This window comes from Spodoptera frugiperda, chromosome 8, assembly GCF_023101765.2.
Source record: "Spodoptera frugiperda isolate SF20-4 chromosome 8, AGI-APGP_CSIRO_Sfru_2.0, whole genome shotgun sequence".
NCBI lineage: Eukaryota > Metazoa > Arthropoda > Insecta > Lepidoptera > Noctuidae > Spodoptera > Spodoptera frugiperda.
This window is the reverse complement of record NC_064219.1, coordinates 11,169,854-11,194,426: the sequence shown is the minus strand read 5'-3', so window position 1 is coordinate 11,194,426 and position 24,573 is coordinate 11,169,854. Positions and strand designations below refer to the sequence as shown.

The window sequence follows — 24,573 nt, the reverse complement described above, 5'->3', positions numbered from 1 at the left end:
AAATTTACGCAGAAATGGCGTGGATTCAGTCAAGTATTTATAGTCTGTGAGCTGAGATGATACGCGGGCACTAATTTCGGAACGCAAGTCGTCTCTATCTCTTTCTGACGTAGCTATCTCTCTCTTTCTTTAAAGCTATCGTTATCTGTGGTCTATTGACTTCAACTTCATTCATTATTCATTCATTTTAGAAATGGCATCTGCGTCGATTTGTTTGTGTTGAATACGTAACGTAACAAAATATAAACGAAGTGTACTATCAGACCAGACCGATATTTTAAAGTGAAATCTCAAGATGGGAGTACCAGCATTTTTTCGCTGGCTGAGCAGAAAATACCCCAGCGTCATTGTTGAATGTATTGAACAGAAGGTAAGACTTAACCTAAAAATATTTGTTTTACTAAAATCCCCTTTGGCAATCAATGGTGTATATTGCTTTGATGTACGGATGAAATGCTAGTAAACATGTTGTTTTGATGACCTGAGTCTTTAATGTTTCGATGTGTCTTTAGTACCTGGCGAAATCATATTCTTTGAAAGACTTATTATCAGAATAAATACCATACATTGAGCCTGGCCATCCCTCTATAATATACATAATTATCAAAATGCATGAATCTTATAGTTATCATAATCCAAATATTAATACAAAGCTTTTAGTCCTTACAAACTATTTGGATTTGGTAGACATTTGAACAACTTAAAATGAAATATTTTCAGTGGAAATTATCAGTAGTTGAAAGTAGTTGAAACTGCCGATTCTTGAAGAAATGTCTTGATTTTGTGGGTACAAAACCTCATCTTGTGTTAACATTATAAGGCTAAGCTACTTAGGGTTATTGTTCACATCAGAAATTATAGCTTTTTCATTACCCTATTATTTTGACTGGTGCTTATCTGGCTGTATGATATCAATTATGTAGTGCCTTGCATAGTAACCCTAAATATAGTTGTTCTTCACCAGTAACATGTGCATTATATACAAGAAAACTTCTTCACTCCAAAGATCAAAAGGAAAAAATATATACTTAGATCTCTTACTGCTTTTGATATCATGATTGCAAACACCATTATCACACATGTTTTAAAACGAATATACCTATGTGATAAAATTACTAGTCTCAGATGTAAAAATTGATGTCTGTTTATAGATGAAAATTATCTAGTAGAGTACATAATGTTCATTGGAGGTAAAAATACCACAAAATCTCACCGAATTACACTGTAATTCAACTAATTAATTGCATAGATTTCTAATGATGATATTATTGACCCTTATTCAGAAGACAATAATGGGAATATCATTATGTAAACATAATGATGAATTAACTGCCAACAGAAAACTAAAAACATATTAATGTATGGTATTTAACATGGTGATTTTAATTTTCAGCCAACCGACGTTGATGGCCAACTTGTCTACATTGACTCTTCACTCCCAAACCCCAATGGGGTGGAATTTGACAACCTGTACCTGGACATGAACGGTATCATCCATCCGTGCACCCATCCTGAAGACAAGCCACCCCCTAAGGATGAGGACGAGATGATGGTGGCTATCTTCGAGTGCATCGACAGACTGTTCCGCATTGTGCGACCCAGGAAGCTGCTGTATATGGCTATTGATGGAGTGGTGAGTTTTGTGATCTTTTATTTTAATTTGTTAAGAATATTTATGATAATACTACTTTTGTTGGTAGTTTTGTGAAAATTTAAGAGAATTTACTGTTAGTTTTTGTTGTAAAGGCAAATGTGAAACAATGATTTTTTTCTGTTTGCAATGTTTGTATGAACAATAAAAGGGGCTATTCCTTTTGTACTGAGCTTGTATTGAGTTAAACAAATCCTTTAATAAATTATGTTTGTCCTTCGTTTTCTGTATATTAACAACAATGACATGGTATTAATTCCAGGCGCCCAGGGCTAAGATGAACCAGCAGCGCTCCCGTCGTTTCCGGGCCTCCAAGGAGACCCAGGAGAAGATCGACGAGATTGCTCGCATCCGCGACGAGTTGCTAGCTAAGGGTGCTTACCTGCCTCCAGAGAGGCCCAAGGAAGCTCACTTTGATTCCAACTGCATCACTCCTGGAACACCCTTCATGGATCGTCTCAGCAAATGTCTACACTATTACATTCATGACAGGTTGGTGGGGATATCCTTTCTTCTTTATTTTTGTTGTTTTCCCACTATGGGCTTATTTTTACAAAATGGAATTAGTTAGCGCTTATCTCCATGCCTGAAGAGGCGGAACTAATGTCTTAGATCGCAGTTGAAATAGATCAGATCAAATTGATCAAAGAGGGCTAAATAGATAGCTCCCAGTCTCTGTTAATAATGTTGTCCCATAGCTCTTTCAACATGCGCTGGAAGAGTAATACACGACGTAAATTAGCAACTTTTTACGATATTTTATTATTTGTTTCCAGATTAAACAATGACCCAGGATGGAAGGGCATTAAAGTGATCCTGTCGGATGCCAACGTGCCCGGCGAGGGAGAACACAAGATCATGGACTACATCAGGCGGCAGCGCGGTGAGTTTCAATTTATATATATTGATTTTGGCTTTATGGAATATTAGACTCGTAGTATCAAATCTGTTTAGAGTAAAATTTTTAATGTAAAATATACTATCTGAAAATATTTATGGTTGTTATGTAATTAGTATTATCAAGCAGAAACCGAACTGAAGAAATCGATACATTTTCCAGTGTTACTTATTTATGCATATATAACTTTATTTAATACCTTTGGTTATCCTATTTGTAGTGCAACCGGACCACGACCCAAACACGCAGCACGTGCTGTGCGGAGCGGACGCGGACCTGATAATGCTGGGCCTGGCCACACACGAGCCCAACTTCACCATCATTCGCGAGGAGTTCAAGCCCAACAAGCCGCGCCCCTGTGATGTCTGCGGGCAGCTCGGTAAGGAACATAACCTAATTACTGTATTTATAAGTAGAAAGCAAAATCTGAAAAATTGGGAACATTTTCTGAAGTTAAAAATTAGAGGCGATGGCCAAAATGTGCGCTAAATGATGTACCTCTATTGCTTTAATTTCTTAACACACCTAGTATGTAGGTTTACAATTGATTTAGACTATTTATTAAGTTGGAAGTTTCGTCCATATTTATTACACCAACAACAGAATGCCACTAACTACACTACATCTAAGAATGTTCTACCTAGAATCAAATCTAACTAAATCAATATTTTGTTCCCAGGACATGAAATGAAGGAATGTACAGGAACAAACCCGGACGCGTCTCTAGTGAGATCAGACCCAGCATTCGGTAACCAGGACAATTTCATCTTTGTCCGTCTGTCTGTCCTCCGGGAGTACCTGGAGAGGGAGCTCCAGATGCCAGACCTCCCATTCCCTTATGACTTCGAGAGGGCGTTGGACGATTGGGTGTTTATGTGCTTCTTCGTGGGCAACGACTTCTTGCCACATCTACCCAGCTTGGAGATCCGCGAGGGCGCAGTGGATCGCCTCGTGAACTTGTATAAGAAGTGTGTTTACAAGACTAGGGTGAGTTGAATGCTCCTTTGTAGTTATTCTCGTAGTAGAGCCATTGTAGAGCTTAGTTTCACTACGCATTGATTGGGGAAGTACCTAACTGAATACGATACATGTATAGTGATAATTTTATACATAAATCCATTGAACGATTGATGCCTCAACAGATTTTAAATTGGTTTAATAAATTTTGGACTTTTATGTTTCTGTAATAAAATCGTAAGTCCATTAAAGAGATTTAAAACCACAAGATGTAACTAAGTCAAAATTTAAAACCTGTATGCAATAGATAAACCTATTACCGACACATTTTCACCATGTACCTATTTCTCCAGGGTTGGATCACAGACTCGGGCGACGTGAAGCTGGAGCGAGTGCAGGTGATCATGACGGAGCTCGGCCACATGGAGGACGAGATCTTCAAGCGCCGGCACCAGAACGAGATCAACTTCAAGGCGAGAGAGAAGGTCAAGAAGAGGCAACAACAACGCGTCAACTTCGAAATGCTCGAGAGGACACAGTTTGCACCCATGGTAAGCATTTTCTGCCTTACACAGCAAAACGGTATTTCCGAACCGATAGGATAACAAATCTTCAAGATAAATGCGACTTTTCTAAAAGACCGCGCTTGCGAAGCTTCTGGTGTTGATCGCGTGTGCGTAATTTGTCTTCTATTCCCTAAAACTTATTTTATGGAATATGGGACACAAATTATGCACATTTTTCAGGCATTCAAATACCTTATTAAACGAGTAATCTGTGAGATTTTTCGACTTCGTCATTTTTTTCACAAAGGTTTTCACACATTTCCTGTCCATTTCCTTCAGAGTTCAGATGTTATGGTAATTGGTAGAACTGTGAAGTGTAGTGTTTGTAAATTGTATGTCTGTTTGTCCCGCAGGCCGTCGGCCAGAACCAGCAGAGCCAGTCCAAGCCGCTGGAGAACGTCCGCCGCGAGGCTGCCAACATGCGCGTCGCCGGCATGCAGAACGAAGCTGCGGTAAGTATCTCTCTATTCGCCCACCTAGTTTGTAAGCATAAGTTTGAAGGAATGTTTTAAAACAGTCTTAGAGTCACCAGTCATGCTATTAATTTGCATTATATTAAAGGTATTCTATGACGTAATTGCTTTTCCCAAGTTGACTGGCAAGAATAGTGATTATGGCAGAGGGGCTTATTAAAGTAAAACCTGTGTGTAATGACATCTTCTGATCATGAGAGTGGTGTTCTCATGGGCGGTACTAATCACTTACCATCAGAGGATTGCGTTGCTGTATAGCAGCATTAGATGCCGGGATATGCACCCTCTGCCTACCCCTTTTTTTTAAGGGGGGAAAATAATCCAATGACTTCTCCCACCTTGGGCGAGGCGAGAGGGAGTGTCAAACTCTTACTGACTAAAAACCACCCCGTTCCTTCTCCTGCTTTTCGAGCTGGAGCCCCGGCGAACCCGCTAGGTAGTAATCCCTGAAGGGGTAGGCGTGACGTTACTGACTTCTTCTGATGTCTTTGTACAGCAAGAAGCAGAGGGTCGCGGCCGCAAGCGGTCGTCGACGGCGGCGGGGCTGGACGAGGACGAGGACGACAAGAACGACGAGGTGCGGCTGTGGGAGCAGGGCTTCAAGGAGAGGTACTACGAGAGCAAGTTCGAGGTCGCCAGGGACAACCTCGAGTTCCGGTCAGTTCACATTTCATTTGTATTTTTTTTATGAAACACGCCGTTTATAATCCAGCAGACGTATTACCTGATGGTAAGCAATCGCCGCCGCCCATGGACACCTGAAACACCAGAGGCGTTACAAGTGCGATGCCGGCTTTTTGGGAGTTAGGAATTTAAGGGTTGTTGTTCGTGAATCGGGGATGGGGAAGATTGGGAAGGGGGGAATTGGGCCTCCGGTAACCTCACTACACATTGTAGATTTATTACGCTTTGAACTTTCTACCTTATAGATTGTTTCTCTCTCGAATCTTATTAGAACTCTCAAATGGAATAAGATTTTTTTTTTTTGGATGAAATAGAATAAGCTGGATTAATTATTAGGAAAATACTCGTTTTGTATTTGGCACTATATTTTGTTGTATAGCTTAGTTCGTAAGTCTTAATAAATGTAACCGTGTAGAGTTCCTCGTAATAACAATAGAATAATTGGCTCCCCGCAGTTACCGCGTAGCCCTGCAGTACGTGCGGGGTCTATGCTGGGTGCTCCGCTACTACTACCAGGGCTGCGCCAGCTGGAAGTGGTACTTCCCCTACCACTACGCGCCATTCGCGTCCGACTTCGTCAACATATGCGGACTGTCCACCAAGTTCGAGGAGGGAACGCAACCCGTGAGTATTGGCTCCTATACTATACCACTAAACTTAGAATTAAAGATTGAAAAAAGGTTAAGGAAATAAAGTAAATTAGATTAAAAAAATAATTATTCACTTTTTTAATTTACCCTACTCTACAAACTATTTTGATTCGTTTACAAAGCCATAATTTTATATACACATCATCACAACTCAAATCTGAAACTATAATTTATGTTGTGGATCACAGAGAGTTGTTCCGTCTCTGCACTGACTGTGCAATCAAATAAAATGTTTGTCAATAATTCATAAACTCACGAAAGTGAGTTTATGAATTCTCTCTCTCTTCTCTGTCTAATTTAGCTTTCGAGTGTGCAATATTGAATCTTATTTCCTAACTAATAAAGTACATTTTCTTCCAGTTCCGTCCCCTAGAGCAACTGATGGGCGTGTTCCCGGCCGCCAGTTCCACACACGTGCCCAAACCTTGGGCGAAGCTCATGAGCGATCCCGTAAGTATTGCAATATCAACCTTATTGATAAGAGATAAGGTTTGTTTTTGTATAACACTTAAAAATAAAGTTATTTTAATGTAAATGATTTATTATATCATATATAAAAAAAAACCCAAAAAAATAATACTCCCTTTAAAACACAACTTGTTTGTATTACAAGAGATTGATTAAGTCTTCATTTACCCTATTACCTTGTGCGGTAATCGAATCCGCTGGTTGTGGTCTATTACATCAATAGTGCGGTAAAAACGTATCCATATTAATTATTTCTCATGATTCCCTACAGTTTTCCCCAATCATCGACTTCTATCCAACGGATTTCAAGATCGACTTAAACGGCAAGAAGTTCGCCTGGCAGGGCGTGGCACTGCTGCCCTTCGTCGACGAGGAGAGGCTCTTCAAGGCACTGGAGCCCTACTACGACGACCTCACCGAGGCCGAGAGTGAGTACACCCTGCCCCCTGCTTCACTACATAGTATAGAACAAAGTCGTTTTCTCTGTCCCTTTGTATGCTTACATCTTTAAAACTATGCAACAGATTTTGATGCGGTTTTTTTAATAGATAGTGATTCAAGAGGAAGGTTAATATGTATAATACATGCTTAATATATCACCATTGCACCCATGCGAAGACGGGACGGGTCATTAAAAAGTTGACTAGGATAGTGCCAAACCGAATACATGGACGATAAAACTGTATGTTTTATTAAAATTAGTTTTATTACATTTCCTGTATTTTTGAATCAACAATGCTATGAATCTGATGGAAAATTGCGTTGTGTTTCGTTGTGTGAGTGAGGTTACCGGAGGCCTAATTCCCCAATTCCCCCCTTCCCAATCTTCCCCATACCCATTCCCGAACAACAACCCTTGAATTCCTAACTCTCAAAAAGCCGGCAACGCACTTGTAACGCCTCTGGTGTTTCAAGTGTCCATGGGCGGCGGCGATTGCTTACCATCAGGTAATACGTCTGCTCGACTACCGGCCTGTTTCATAAAAAAAAAATCCATAGGGAAATAGAATTTGCGACACATGTTACTCATTAGCAAATTGCTGTCAGTGCATCAATTGCTAAATATGTTCTAACTATTCGACAAGTACCACTTTTTTTTATCTTATCTTCTTGCTACACAGAGCAGCGCAACATCCGTGGCCACGACCGCCTGTACGTGGGCACGGCCAACGCCAGCTACTCGTTCCTGCTGGGCCTGTACTCCAGCGCTGGGCCCAGGCTGCGCCAGCTCATCGAGGACAAGCACAAGTACCCCTACCGCTGCGACGGCGTCACCGGGGACGTCATGCTCAGCAAGGACTGTGTCGTCATTGGAGGGTACGTGGTATTTTAATAATACACCAGTTTAACTGATGCACTCAGAGGCATTTAATGCTTACTTAAACTATTACTTAGTAACGATTTTGTATGGAAAACAATGCTAAGGAATGGGTTAAGTAACCATTAAATGACTCTGAGTACGGCAGTAAGTGTTGATGAGAGGTGCTGATGAATACCTTCAAAATTAATTTGATAGATGTTGGTTTTATCCAGAGTACATTGTCCGAACCCCTCTCTAATGCGGCTGTAGCTGTTTATAAAATAGTGAATAAGGTTTTAGAGCCTACTAATAGGTGATAAGGTGTTTAATGTTACTTGTATTAGGTTACGATGGGGCTGGCATGGTCTTACTGTGACCAAAAGTCCCTAAATTATTAAAAGATAATAAAAAAAAAAAAAAAAGTAAGTGTTGATGGTCTGTGACAGATTTTTCGGTTCGACAAAATTGCGGACTATTTTCTTTTCCTTTACATATCTTCCTGTTCTTTTTTGTTGCATATTCTCTCCTACTGTATCCTCTCTACACCCTCTCTCCTTCTCTTCTGTTTAATTTTTCTCTACCACTTTTTCTTCCATCATATCTCTTTTTCTATCTCACTTCGACTCTTTCTCTCCTTCAACTCTACCTGTCCATACTTTATTTCTCCTTCTCCCTGTCAACTCCACTCTCTCTTACTCTTCTTTGAATTTGAGAGGAGAGATGAGAGTGAAGTGCCTATGCTGTCCTTTTCACTTTATTCTTTCTCAACTATTATACACATGATAAATAAACTAATACCTCCCCCTCCCCCCTACAGCCAGCTGCCATCTCCAGTGATAGGTCTGCAACCAGTGCTGGGCAACCACGTGGTGTGCGTGAGGTTCGTGGACCCAGCCTACGACAAGGAGTTCCCGGCGCGACGGCTAGAGGGCGCTCAGCAACCCCCGCGGGTACTCAAACCCGGGAACTTGTCACATGAAGAGAATAGAAACTGGAGGCCTCAGATTGGTAAGTAGTGTTAATTGTAGAATTTTTTTTTTTTTTTTTTTTACATTTAATGGGTCGACGTTTGGCCGCTATCTCACCTGATGGTAAGTGATGATACGGCCTACGGTGGAGCACGTCTGCCCATAAGCAACCTATTCACTCGGGCCTTGAAGACACCCAAGTTATACCCATCAGGAAACACAGACTCCGGCAAGGAGTTCCACTCCCTAGCAGTTCGCACAAGGAAGCTTGAAGCGAAGCGCTTCGTGCGAGTGGGTGGGATATCTACCATGAAGCGGTGACGCCTCGCCGATTGTCTTGTGGTTCGATGATGAAAAGGACTAGGAGGAATCAAGTTGTGCAATTCCCCCGCACACTCTCCGAAATGTATCCGGTAAAAAACGGAAAGGCTTGCGACCTTGCGCCTGTGTTCAAGGCTTTGAAGCCGGGCCTCCACAAGCGCATCGTCATTGATGAGCCTCTTGGCACGCCTTTCAATGTGTTCGAGCGCATCCAGCTGGTATTTGGCCGAGCCGTCCCAAAGGTGAGAACAGTACTCCATACATGACCGAACCTGCGCTTGGTACAGGCTCAGCAGTTGTTTCGGTGTGAAGTACCGTCTCACCTTCGAGAGGATACCCAACTTCCTACCAGCCAGATGCGCCTTCGACTCTATATAAGAGCCGAAGTTAAGCGTTGGCGATAGAGTTACGCCCAGAAGCTCAAGACGATCCGCTACCGGAACGGACACATTTCGGAAAGTCGGAGCCAGCGGAAATTGACTCCGTTTGGCAGAGAATAGACACGCCTGGGTTTTGGTAGCGTTGAACTTGACCAAGTTGGCGTCACCCCAATCGGAAACCGCCTTCAAGGACGAGTTCAACCGTTCGACCATGGATTCTCTTAGAGACCGGATCTGTGTTCCGCTACTCCGCGCATCGGACACATACCTTTCAACAACTGTGCTGTCATCTGCATACCCAAAGATACCGGGCTTAAGCAGGTCGTTGATGTGCAGCAAAAAGAGCGTTGCTGAAAGTACTGACCCCTGAGGGACTCCGGCGTTGATGCCAAATTGGTCAGACGAGCAGCCATCAATGACTACTCGAATTGACCGATCCCTCAGGAAGTCTGCAATCCATCTGCACAGATCAGCGGGAAGTCCATATGCAGGAAGCTTGCCGATAAGGCTGTCGTGCCAAACCCTGTCAAAGGCCTTCGATATATCGAGAGAATTTTTTTTGTTCATAGAAAAAAAAATACCCGTGGCTAACACTAGTAGTAGCTACAACTATGAACATTAACATCTATCAACTTTTGTCTGTTTGACTAAATTGATCAGGTATTCCTTAATAAAAACACACAAACCAGTCTCAAAATACTTTTATATTAGTTTGATTTCGTCCTGTGTTAGGTAATGAATCCCCTTCAGTAGTACAGCTTCAATAGTAAAGGAGGCAGTGGAGATCTTGATCTTTACCCCCTCGCTACCACAGCCCGCAAATATCTTATATCGACATTATTAAAGTTTTCCTAATGAGATACATAGCCCCAATATTATAGCCTCAGTCTTATGCATGAAAATACTGATGACTGTTGATGAAGCGAAAGCGGTGTGTAACAATTGGCGCTCCATTGTATCTGCCTAAGCCCATGGGAGACAGGTGTCAGAGGTTATGTATGTATGTCATAGGCGTAGCCAGGGGGGGGATTGGGGGTTCAACCACACCCCCCCCCGAAAAATGCGTACCTAGACATTACAGAGCGTTATGTATGTTTCTGTATGAATCTGTTTATTACATATTCCTTTTTTTTTTTTGTCCTCATGTATGTAGGAAGCCTTTTTTTTTGGTCACACATTTCATGGGTCGACGTTCTTGAACCCCTCCCGAAACTAAAACCTGGCTACTCCTATGATGTATTGTATGTATTTATTATAGTCAGCTCATAACATAATGTATGTCGTGCAGGCATGGTCCGGTCCAACACCATCGCGAGCATGGAGGAGGCGGGGCGCCGCATGCTGGGCCACCACCTGCCGCGGGGGAACTACGCCTCCATACCGCCGCCCGAACAACACCGTGAGTACTCTAACTCTAAACATTTATTTCTATTTATCCTTAATCAGGCACTTGAAACGTTAAAGTTGAATTGTCTATCTGATTGTCAGTGAAGAAATGTACTCGTCATCATCGTCTCGATTTTGTACGAACTGGGTTTTGTCTCTTATACCTTATTAGCGCCCCATCTAGAAAACTCAGGAAAGCTATACTTGTTATTTATTCAGTTTGTCGTTGCAGTACTACTTTAATAGTACGCATTATTTTCTTCCGATTACTTTTCTATAATTTACCTACGTTTCATTGCATCCATACAATAATAAAAACGAAAAAAAAACTAGATATTTTTAGTACGTAAATCACGTAACACTTTATGTAACACATCACTGAAAGAAGTTATTGCATAAACTACAATCTGAAAATTAATATTAATAAATTCACATGAAAATCTTAAAAATAAACAAAACCCAAAAATATAATCTTAAATACAAACTAATAACCGTCGCCGTACAATAACAAACAGTTGAATTTATTAAAACTTAATTCGGCCGCACGTCACTTCCGCCAACAATGGCGCGAGCGTGCGATTTAATTGAGTCACGTGACCTCCCCCCCTCCACCCTTACACCAGCGTACCCCGCCCCCCGTCCGACGCCGTCACTCGTTAATTGGCCGCGGAAGGGAGCGCACGTGATCTACAGGAGGCTAATGCATTAATGATTGACGTTTCATTTTGATTTGATTCTGATTTTTACTATTGAAAAATAAGGGTTCATTTCTGTCTTTTATTTTTCCAATTAAGTTAAGAGTTTGGTCTATACAGCGTTCTGTACTGTTGTAACTAGCATAGACTGACTGGTCACAGATTATCTAACCACTCGGTTAACTGCCCTTCACTAAGAAATAGACGTTGTTTCTCAAACATGTTGTCAAAATAAAGTTCTAATTTGACGCCAATCTACAATAGAACTAGCTTCTGCCTTCGGCTTCGTTCGCGTTCCTGTAGAACGTAAAGTAGCCTATGTTATATTTGTAGGTCAGACCACAATCTATCCCATATTTGATCCCGATTCTTTCACCCGTTTTGACGTGATTTACATAAATTATAATATAAGTAACATTAAAGTTGCGATGTACGTTGTACCTTGTATCGTTTTCAAAATAGGCCATGACAAATATTAGCTTCTCTGATTTACTTATTAGAAAAACTAGGAGCTACTGAAGCTCAAAGTTTTACTGACAATACTCACTAATTTCCCAACCACAATTACTACACATAACTAACAACAATTACAATTAAAACAACAAATATCACGCTTCCCGCAAACGAGGTAAGCAGTAGCCTCAGGCTAGGGCTGTCACAATACGAACATGATTGCCTCACAAAGGTCACGACTCTCTCACTTATTGCACACCCCTACAACTGCCCCGAGGTTACAACTGCTACCGGTTGTGAAGTGATGTCGGAATTGTTCTACAACTAACCTCAGGCTGTTGTTAGGGCTGCATTTAAACCGACAATAGGCGCGCCCCTATTCTATGGGACTCAATAACTGGTGAATTTTGGGTGTTGATATTTTAATGTGTGGACTATTGCCTACCCTTTTGGGAAAATAGCGCGATGTTAGGTTAGAGACTGACGATAGTCTCATGCGACTAATGATTCCCGAGTATGTCTTTAATATAAATCTTCCATCTAGATTTTAGATTAGACTAGCTACCCGCCCCAGCTTCGCATAGGTACAATATTATGCATGTATTATACATATAAACCTTCCTCTTGAATCACTCTATCTATTAAAAAAACCGCATCAAAATCCGTTGCGTAGTTTTAAAGATTTAAGCATACAAAGGGACATAGGGACAGAGAAAGCGACTTTGTTTTATACTGTATTGCATTGTAATCATCACAATTCTGAGTCTTAAAAAAGTCGACAAAATTCCTAACAAAACCTGATCAATTACAAGATAATGGCTTACTTGTACAACATTTTCCAAACAAAACAACAAAAAGGCAACTCTGTTTACTTCCTCAATTATGTAACAAAACAGTAAAGTAACATTGACAAAGGCTGTATACAAACATCGCCTTGTCCACTAAATAGTTAATAACTACCCATCGTTATTAAAAAAAAGAAATAAATTACACACCAATAGCCGGCAAATGTATTCCATTATACGACATTCGAAATTCAAATTGGCCAATCGCTCGCATTCACGTTTAATAGCGCGCGAGGGCAAACAGGAAGTGCGTAGGGACGCCATTGTGTGCCTCCGTGTCGCCAGCTACGAAAATAATAATTATAGAGGGTTGCCAACAATAGGCGCCGGTTTTTTTTTAAATATCGAAGCTCAAGTGCTTCCTATAGAGGATTACCGATACAATGTCGAGTTTTTCACTCTTTTTATTTTTTTAAACTTTTAACCAGGTGTGTTAATACCGGGTTTAGCGTTTTTTCTATAATCGGATAAAGATATCTTGTGATCTTAACTGTGGGTTATTTTGCACTGTTAAGTGTTGGGCCTTTATCTTTTTTTGTATTGAGTCTTTTAAAAATGGGTTTTGATTTATATTGCTTTCGTATGATAGGTTCAAAGGCGGATGTATTTACTTATGCTTACCAAATGGAATGTAGTAAAATATTAACACCTATGCTTGTCTTGTTGGTCCGACTAGCTAGTGAATATGACTGGAGCAAGACATTGTAGGTTAGGCAAAAGATTATTAGATTTTTATTAGGTGGGATGTTTTTGTGCCTAATTCTTAGCTAAATTATTTTTTTAAAGGGGGAATATAATCCAATGACTTCTCCCGCCTTAAGCGAGGCGAGAGGGAGACTCTTACTGACTAAAAACCACCCCGTTCCTACTCCTGCCTTACGAGCCTGAGCCCCGGTGACCTGCTAGGTAGTCAGCAGCCTCGGTAGCTAAACGATAAACTCTCAAATTACCGTAAACTAAGTACAATACAAACACTTGCAACTCTACTTACCCCTTCACAGAATAATTGGTATAATGTAATTTGATATTAAGATGCACGTAAGACGCGTGTCTCCCTCGCACATCTTACATATATTGGCTATACCGGGTTCGATTTCATTGTCAGGGTATCGAGTTTCAGCATCAACAAATACACCCACTTGTACTAAAGTATCGATTACGGAATGCAGTTAGTTAAAGCGTAGTTATTGATCTATTAAATGGTGTGAAAAGTTAACTTGTGGTGCCAAAATAGTATTTATTTATACACAGAAATAATGTGAGATGTGTCAACTTTATTTTAGTAAAACTAATAATGATAAATTTAAAATATGTATACCCAGTGGCGTAGCGTAGTGGGGGCGGCAGGGGCGGCCCGCCCCGGGCGGCACTTTTTAGGGGGCGGCAAAATTAAACAATAAATAAATAATAAAAATATTTTGTAAATATTTCAACCATTTTATATTTTTTTCGCAACTAGAGATCGGAGAAAGTAGTGATAGTGGGGATGGAACCTTTAACGAGTGGTCCTGCCTCGAGACATCTGCCTTTAGACAGAGTCGACTGTACAAATTTGGACCGATTAAAATGAGCTTACTCTGTAGGCGTTGTCCCGAAATCATGGAAGACGGCCTTCGTCCACCTGATCCCTAAAAAGGCGATAGAACAAATCCATCAAACTACAAACCGATAGCCATAACTTCCCTCTACTCGAAAATAATGGAGTCCATCATTAACGAACGAAAGCCTTCGACCGGGTGTGGCATAAAGCGCTTCTTTCGAAGCTTTCTTCCTATGGGTTTCCCGAGAATTGAATTGTGCGAATGGGTCTCCTGCTTCCTTACAGACAGAAGCATTAAGGTCGTTGTCGACGGGGAATGCTCCGACTCTCTGTCTGTAAACGCAGGTGTCCCTCAAGGCTGCGTGCTATCACCCACCTTGTTCCTCCTCCATATCAATGATATGTTGCAAATCAGCGGCATTCATTGTTATGTGGATGACAGTACAGGTGATGCCTATTATACCGGCCGCGCTAACATTTCTCGGGAAAACATCAACGAGAACTGAAACAGACTTGTGTCTGAAATCGAGACTTCTTTGCGGAGAATATCAGATTGGAGTGAACTTAATTTGTTCCAGTTTAACCCTACTAAGACACAGGTCTGCGTGTTTACCGATAAGAAACTGCCGTTCGTCGTCTCACCTCAGTTTCAAAGTACCCCTGTGACTGCCTCAGCCGGTATTTGAAATCATCCTATGACTTTTCCCGCCTTTGGCGAGGCGAGAGGGAGTGTCAGACTCTTACCTACTGACTAAAAACCACCCCGTTCCTACTCCTGCTTTTCAAGCCGGAGCCCCGGTATTGGAATTGGGATACTTGGCATCAAAATTTCGAGTGACGTCCAGTTCCGTGGCCATCTAAAGGATAAGGCTAAATTAGCCTCGAAAAAGCTTGGTGTGCTCAACAGATCATGGCCGTATTTCACTCCAGCCCATGGCCTGCTTCTATGTAAGGCGCAGGTTCGGCCCCATACTACTCTCGTCTGTGGGCGGGGGCACCCCAGTACCAGGTTCATCCTCTGGACCGCGTTTAGCGGCGGGTGAATCGGATTGTTGAGTGTCAGGAAATTTAAAACCGACTTGACACTTTGGCAATGCGTAGAGATGTTGCTTCGTTGTACATTTTCTATCGCCTATACCACGGGGAGTGCACTGATTCATGACTGTTCTTGCCGAAAAGTTCTCTATTATGATGTGAAATGAATGTATGTAATGTATAGTATACATTAAATTAAAATACCTAAATAAGGGGGCGGCAAAATTGTCTTCCGCCCCGGGCGGCCGACACTCACGCTACGCCACTGTGTATACCTATCAAAGATATACTCTTTTTCAAGAAAATAGCGTATTCCTTTTTAATGGCCGGTAACGCGCCTGTGCCTCCTCTTGTGTTGCGGATGTAATATCGGCGGCGCTGATCGCTTACGACCAAGAGAACCGTTTCCATAAAAAAAATGTTCTCATACGCTGTGTTGTGAAGCTTCAACATTTCTATACTTAGATCAAAAAAACCCAGCCACATATTTTAGCGATACATACACTGACTTTTCTATACACTATACAAAAATCCTAACTCCTTTCTAATCGAAAATTTTTCAAAAGGACACAAACATTCAAAATTTTTAGAGAATCAAAACCGACCTCCCTTGCTAAGTTATCACGACCAATCGACCAACGAGTGTCTACTCTTAAGAACCTCGTCACATACAAACAACTAGTCGCTACTTCCCTAGTAGGTACATCAATAAAGCAATGAATGCGTAGTTCAAACGTCACCAATCCATCAAAAGTCACTTTAAAAGAATCCCAATTATAATTCAATTAATTTTAAAGAAATAATCTTTATTGTAATCCCTATTGTAAACGTATAAGGGTGGTTTTCCCTTGGCACAGGGGGGTTGAGTGCACGCGGCCCAATTATGAGTTTCAACCCCCGAGTAGGGAAGGTTTTTAATTGAACATGCTTATTTTATTTTAAGATTGACGTGTTTGTAAATTGTGTATGACTATGTTTGTCGGGTTGTTTTCCAAAGTTCGATCGTAGATGATGATTAAAGTAATGGAGAACAATATTGCCGTTGCTAATCTTTAATAAATAAATGTGTGAAATGCACTGAATGGTCATTCATGTAACAAAATAAATACGTGTACACTAGACATAAAATCAAACATATACACATATAAAAAAAAAAAACAAGTGGGATGATAAAAGTATCTACATAATAAATAATTGCATTATTCGCATTACTCAACATGTAATGTAATACTGACACGCATACAGAAACCGTCAATATTTCTGTTCACGTCTTGCGCTATATATTTTTAACCGATAATTGCTTGACATCCTCCCTTGTTAAGCACCTGTGACAATTTCCACTTCCACCCAAAGAAGACAGAGAGACAGATACATCAAAAATAAAAATCCGCGTCGCGTCCTCGTAAGATTACACGCGTCACGCATAACGAACGCTCTCAACAATATCAGGGGGTAGATAGAAAATAAACGAGTCGTCTGCGCCACTCCACATTGTCGCCGTCCGACTGCGCGGTAATTAGAGGCACGGTACACCCCCTACCCCTCGCCCCCCCGCACCCCCTCGCGCCCCCGCACCGCGCGTGCTCAAGGGTGCAACCTGCTAGACGTGCCAGTTCACCGTTCAGAGTTCCCTCGGCCTGATAAAATCACCACAATACTAAGCTATCCTTCCCGACAAAGAATGGAATTTGTAGTGCCTACGCTGCTGATCAAAGGTGTTTGCAGTAACATTGGCTATGTGTAGCGGTTGCATGTAAACATTTCTTGTGTGTTGTGTGCTACTGAACTGAACTACCACATTTCATTATTAATCAATAGTACATAGCTAATGTTTCATTCCGCGACCACTTACCCTATACTACACTGCCCTTTAAGCGTCTTGTCCATTTAAATGTTCTATATACTGTCTTAAAACTATATTGATAACTAGCATTTTTAAAGACCTTATAAAATAAATCAAAATAATAAATACATAGCGGCCATGCTAGTTGCGAGGCGACTCGCACTTAACAGTTTTCTATATCCGTAATAACTATTTTTGTCTTGTCACACTCATTATGGACTCGGGTTTAGAAACACTAGACTTTGTTTAATTGTTGCGCTACACGTTTTTATAAAAATGTTTGTTGTGGTTTGCATTCGTATTCTGACTTGTGAATTTATTTTAATAACAACAATTGTTGTCATGAATAATATCCAAGTTATTACCAGTTGCCACATCAAATTCAATGACATTCTGTGTCATTATGTTATGTTTTTTAGGTTCAATTTTGGTCGTTAATACACTTCATGTAGATTTCTATAATACCTACATTGAGGTAGCTAAAATACAAAAGACTAAAAACTTGTGCACCATATGGTGCATGGTATCTAACTAGTGAGAACAGTAGTTACGGCTAGATATCTAGCCAGAGTGAGAACAGTAGTTAGATAAATAGCTTTATATAGAGCACAGCAAATTATAGAAAGCAGATAGCTTTTGATCACACGTTACCCAAATAAGTAAAGGAAAAGTGTACCTAACAGGCTCTGCAGTAAATATATTCATGGGTCCGAATAAAATACGTCTCCACAGGACATACGGAATCCCAAATATTGAAGCCCACTTGATGTTCCCCGAGTGATATCCTCGCGGCGTATTGCCGTCTCTGCTTGACACTCAACTTGATTCTCAAAGACATTCGTAGCCACCAGCGATCTTCACCGTTGTTCAAAATAAAAAAAATACACAAAATATATTTTTATTTTATAAAGAAACCAGCTAAAAATAATCTGGTGACATTTTCGAACTGGTACGAATTCATTTCTTGAGTGCTTTTTATTAAAAAAATGCGTCACCTCTACGTTTGGTCGTTGCCAAGGGTTCCAGGAAGGCTCCTTTCTGATTCTGTATTTTTTTCATTTCGTCATCTGGCTGATTAATAAGAGTTATGAAATATCCAGTAAATGAGACTTTGAAAAGCCCTTCTAAGACCGATACAGAAACTGATGCTGTTTCATAAATCTATCCAATTCTAACTGGAAATATGAGCTTTCAAAAATGTAGCAGAAGTTGGCACTCAAAATAGCCAGCCACTAGAGATATTCAGCGTACGTGGTATAATTTGGGCGCGCGGCATCGCCCGTCGCTTTCACCTGAATGTGTCGCGACGCGACCATTAGTTGCCTATTATGTCTGCCTGCCACCCGAGGTTTTATATTTTTTAGTTTTTACCACTCCTCCTGTTAAAGGTCGACGCCGAATATAACGTAACATGTGCAGAAAATCTTCTTTAGTTTTCATGCGAGATTGCTCCATGTTATCATTCATTAGCTTATTATCAATTTAACAGACAATCATTCAAAATATTTAAACTTCAGTTCTAAGAAAGTGGGTTTTATACATTTTGAAGTTTTTCAAGGAATATGAAAGGATTATTACAAAGTGAATCAAAGTATCTCATATCTTTGCAATGTATCGGTTCTTAAAGATACAATATTGAATTGTTATTGTATTTCAAAGTAACTCTTAGTATACCACAGCGGCACAAGGACCTATGAAATAAAATCACTCACTGGTTCCACCACAGTGGAGACGGACCTTAGCGCAAAGTTTCGGGTTTTCATGAAAAGATCTTGCGGCGAAACTCGTGAAAGGAGAATTTTGACAGTCTTACCGCCCTCAGCATGTTAGCGTCTTTTAAGATAGCTCGTATTTCAGCCATCTTTGTAGCAACGGTAATTAAAATTAGGAAAATACTTTTACTGAATTCAAACCTGACGCTTTGTTAAGAGGTAATAAACATCCCAAAATATACAAATACTGAAAGGGACAAACTGAATTACCCAAATCATTATCATAACGTGTAACAAATTATCTAAAACTATCAGCGAATAGCAGACTAATTCTTATTCTGTAGATAAAAATGAGACATCCACAACACGTCTTGATCTTACTAATGTAAGATTATAATTATATCGTCCTCTACCTCTAACCTTATAACTCGTCCACAATGGGTACGAGCAATTGGAGGCAGTACGCACAAACACCCACACAATCATATACTCAGAATTAATAGCGTGTTCGTGCCCCACGTTGGGCGCCAACAGGGCCCACAATGGCGGCTAATGGCGACGCGTCGTTACGCTCTCCACAATCCCGCCATTATTAATGCCTGCACTGCTACGTGTCACAGGTACAAATAGAAATAGACGATCTTGCAAATTATGTGCCTTGCTATATTCTTGTACCGAGGTGCTGCAGGCTGTTCTAATTCTTAATTTTATTATATCTATTGTGTCCACGGATTGTATGCAGTTATTTTTTGTTGAGACACTTTCCTAGTAGAATATACACTGTCACTCTTTTTTTAGTACAACAAGACAAATATGGTCATCAAATTTTATCATTCTTTGAACACACGTACTCAATTCAATTCTACCTTACACTTGAACCACTCATAAATTGTCACCAATCTCCATACTTCACACAAAACTTGCCACACAAAGTTTCAAGTGTTTAAATACGTACAAAATATCAAAGGTACACTCCATGCAATATGCAAATACTCGTAATCTATTTGCGAAGATACTAAGCCGCCCGAGGCCGCTTTGAGCCACTCCTCTCCACAATCTCTTTACGCGCCAAATTTTTGATGTACGGAACAGCTCACAGTTACTTAGACCTGCAAGGATTATGGGAGCCTAGTTTTTCTGATTTATGTTCGCTGGATGTGGCACTACAAACACATAAAAAGCTCTATACATTTCTAATGTTCTCGATTTTGGGATAATCCGATTGTTGTGCTGTTGATAACGTTACTTGATTGGTCCGTGAATTATATTGTTGGATAGGTGAGAATACTAGAGTAACTAAGAATATTATTAACTTGTGTGACGATAACGAGTCAGACTCCTGATTCTTAGGACAAATGATGACACTTGCCTACAGTTGTTACATTAATTTTACACCAAAATATATCGAAACTGCATTAAATATAGTCTCAACAGCTCCAGTGGGCTCTCTTCCAGTTTTCTATAATGGCAGTCGGCATTACATCTTGACAAAGCGAGCGATTAAACACTCGAGGTGCGATTCGCGCGGGGCGCGTCGCAGCGACTTTTAGCCGAGTGTCGCAATACACGAGGTTTGTGCTCAAAGGGAACGTTTATATTAAGATGGCGTTTCATTCTCCCACTAAAGCTCTAAAGTAAAGCGCGGTTATATCGCCGGATCATTTGGAAATGTAGCCTCACACATGACAATGTCTGCTAGCTCGACGGAAATGAAATCTCTGACTACATTATTGGTCTAATTAATATTCTTATTGTAACTCCTGTCACTACAATAACTGTGCCTGTCCATCATCGCAGAAAACGCAAGCTTTCAAAGCAAACATATATGTAATGTAATTTAATTTTGTTTGTTGCAGAACGATCACATTCCTTCGGACCGCGGCCAGGCGGATATGTTCCCTACCAGAACCAAGAGCACGGACGTAGCTACAGTTCTACCGGGCAGGAACAAGGTGGGGGCTACAACCGTAATTATAACCAGGGCTCCCGTAACTACGGGCAGAGGAACCAGGACTACAGCCAGAACAGCCGCGGATACCAGCAGGGCCAGGGGCACCAGTCTAACCAAGGTTACCAGTCGAACCAAGGGCACCACTCCAATCAAGGCCATCAGTCCAACCAGGGCAACCGACCCATGAACAAGTACCAGAACAGAAGTAATGTCTACAGCACTTACCAAGGATACCAATCACAAGAATCAAATCAGCCAAAAACGAGAAATATGGGCTCCATCACCAGCCAGGGATACAGGCCCCCAAATCCTCAAAATCAAGGGTATTCCAGCGCAGAGGGATCACGAGACCCGAGGAGTAAATATAGTCGGGATAGGAGACAACATGGCAGGTCTTGGAACTAAAATAATTATATTTTTTATAATAAATTGTAAGTAATGAGAAAATAGACGACGTGTTGTCAAGAAAGCTGTCATGGTGACAGTATTTGAGGTGCTCCAGTAGCACACGCGATAATTATAAGTTTATGTATGCATAATCAACAAACACCATTTTCAAGTAAATGGGAAAAATAGCCAAGTTGTTTTCCAACGAAACACTTTCAGGATTATTTCCTTTAATTGACGACAAATGTACAATGTGTTTGTATATTTTGTGTTGTATGAAATAATGGTTAAATGATGAAATATTGATTATAAGTTATTTACAGAAAATACGTTTTATGACACAAATTACTGGTAGCTTGTACCAGGCGCTTGATTAATTTGACGCAGATATAATTAAGTAAACAAAATCATTTATGATCCTTCTAGGATTACTGCATTTGGTTTAAACACATTATGTTTAAAGTGTTTAAACTTAGTGGAGGTGGCTAAAGACGGAGTTGGACTTTTTGTAAATATATTAAAGTGTATTATTTGTGTGGTGGGTTACTTTTGAAAACATTAATATCGTTATAAAGGACATTTTACATGATAGAGTAAACAAGCGAAGTGCAATACTTTGCTAGATTCTGTAACAAGACTTACGTGGAAACACTATCGAGTTAATGTTTTTAAAATAACCCTGCTTCAAACATAGTCTTGTTTACACCCAACCACGGACGTCACCGTATAGTAAGTTTCACGAGTCAAAGCAGTAAATAACTAAATGCCAATTTCAATAACCGATCTTAATCTAAAATTTTTGGATTGATCTGCATTTTTGACAGAAACTCTATACAACTAATGTTGGAAATCGATCTTAAAATAAAGATTTTGGATTGAGATTGGTTAAGTTGACGTTAGTTTGTCATTAGTTTAAAATCAAGTGGTTTTCACTCAATTTTTAATATGACATCGTACTTTTAAGTACTGTATGTCTTAGAAGCGGCAGTGTAGCACATCATTGCTTTTTTAACAATGAGAAGATGTGAACACATTTACTGTTCGTGCATAAAAATGCCAAGTCTTAAATAAGTTTGTTACAATTATTATATAAAATGCTCTCTGGTATAGAAAAACTAAAATTACTGTAAGTTGGCGTACATACGTTGCCATTTCACAATGAATGAACGTCTCTACTTCATCAATTTAATTATATTTCATACAAAAAGTAGTAAAGAATTTTTACATCAAATGTCGCAATCGATGAGGCATTTAATGCACGCACAGTCAATGTGTTAAGAATTATACTAAGGCTGCCATTAGACACTAAATTGTAATAGAATTTTCACATACTCCTAATATGTTATGTTAATATTATAGGGCCACGCTTATTTAGGGATCTTCGGCGCATTCGACTTGAAGATAGATTTTTTTTTTATTAAAATTCCTAAACGTTAACGTTTTGTTTGTAGTCGTTAATATATTTTTGTATGTATGTACCTATTGGTTGTGAAGTTCAACCATTAGATCGCAGAGTCGACTGACGGAAATGGTCCGAAAATATGACATAATATCGGCAACTAGTATTAGTAGAAATGTTTAATTAATAAATGAATGAGGTCCGGTTTCACCACTGTCGGGAAGTGGTGAAACATGAGCTCAATATTAAAAATGAAACTTTTTGTATTTTGTAAAAATTGAACTGATTCGCGGACTTTGCGATGCTCTACCGTGCACCATTATTATATTTATTGTTCATATTATTGTAGCCACTGGTTTGTGTAAAGTATTGCGTTTTCCAAATCAATACGTGTATTGTATGAGTTAATGAATGATTTCCATTTTGTCTGTCTGATTGCAATATTGTGGTTTAATCGTAAGATTAATTTTGTAAAAAAATGATTCGGCACCAATCAAAAAGAAATATATTTCAATAATTCTATTTGCTTGTTTTTGTTTTAGCTATTATTTGTCCTTATTTAACCGATTTCCCCAAAAAGTCACAGGCACGCCATGGGTTAGTCGCATTTTTTAATTTGTGATTTTTGTAAATCGTTCCATAGTAGATATCCCACCCACTCGCACACGAAGCACTTCGCTTCAAGCTTCCTTGTGCGAACTGCTAGGGAGTGGAACTCCTTGCCGGAGTCTGGGTTTCCTGATGGGTATAACCTGGGTGTCTTCAAAGCCCGGGTCCAAAAAGCTCTTATTCAGAAAACTGGGTAGTTTAGACCCAAAATACAATCTGAATCAGCCATAAAATAAAATAGAAAAAAAAACCTTTAAAAAGAAATCACTAATGGCGTTTCTAATTTTTTGACACAATATGGCCAGGTTGATGTATTTTTCCGTAAGTAAAAAGGTTGTATACCTAGTAAATACATATACGTGCTTTTTGGGTTTTTATTTTTGACACGTTCAGTCACAGGTAAAATATCTATAAATATTAAATATACAAAATATATACCTATTTAAAGTTAAGGAAAAATAATTCAAACATGCACAAATAATAATGAATGTACCTATATCAATGTGATTGACTCTGCTTACCCACGATGTCAGAACACATAAATAAATTAAAACACGTTAGTGCACATGTCAAAACGTTTTCCAATATGGCGGACAAAAGATTTTCAAGTGGCGCGCGTTTGTTCACGATCAATGGTTTTTTTTTATTCTTTCATAATCGAAGGTAGGCAATGAAAGGAGCCTCTTGAGGTATGAATGAAGTTAACGGCGATTTTTTAAGATTTTTTTTTGTCCAGACTGCACGTAATGGACTGTAAATAATTCATTGCGTTTAGTTCGCTAATGCCGGTCTTATTATGTTTGAATTTTATTAGGTAGTTCCTTTTTTGTACTAATTATTGTAACTATTTGGTAAAGTAGCTTAGCTAGATACTTAAAATACAAGGTTATTAACTTTTTACCTATGTTCTAAAACAAATGGGTTGGTATTATTGTTTATTTAACCAGGCACTGAGCATGAGAATCAGAGTAACCCAAGTAATACCTACCTAGTTGTTTGATAAGGGGACTTCCTTATTACCTATCTTCCCAAAGATACCTAATTACCTACTTAGGTACTTACCTATCTGATTGAGAAAAATGTCTACAGCTGCTGTCACTAAGGTGTTTTTTTTTGAGGGGGGAAAATCATCCAATGTCTTCTCCCGCCTTGGGCGAGGCGAGAGGGAGTGTCAGACTCTTACTGACTAAAAACTACGCCGTTCCTACTCCTGCTTTTCGAGTCGGAGCCCCGGTAAACCCGTTAGGTAGTCCGCAGCTCTGGAGTCACTAAGGTATTAGCTTCTTGTACCACTCTACTTATTACCTATAGATACACGTACTTTCTTGATGATCTACTAACGAAATAAAGGGCTTATCATAATGTACCCATCTACATAAATGCCATTGTATTCATTACCGTA

The 24,573-nt window shown here is 39.9% G+C and overlaps 1 protein-coding gene across 1 annotated transcript; it reads left to right on the top strand.

Moving 5' to 3' along the window:
* The first annotated feature begins 160 nt into the window (after positions 1 to 160).
* Positions 161 to 23,084, top strand: LOC118275454 (5'-3' exoribonuclease 2 homolog). The gene is made up of 16 exons (XM_035593418.2): positions 161 to 370; positions 1,394 to 1,633; positions 1,914 to 2,143; positions 2,428 to 2,534; positions 2,770 to 2,928; positions 3,229 to 3,536; positions 3,860 to 4,057; positions 4,426 to 4,524; positions 5,042 to 5,202; positions 5,685 to 5,853; positions 6,240 to 6,329; positions 6,619 to 6,775; positions 7,469 to 7,664; positions 8,465 to 8,655; positions 10,605 to 10,715; positions 20,682 to 23,084. Exons 1-16 carry the CDS (start codon positions 296 to 298, stop codon positions 21,179 to 21,181), a joined length of 2,991 nt encoding a protein of 996 aa, XP_035449311.2. The 5' UTR covers positions 161 to 295; the 3' UTR covers positions 21,182 to 23,084.
* Positions 23,085 to 24,573: the final 1,489 nt, after the last annotated feature.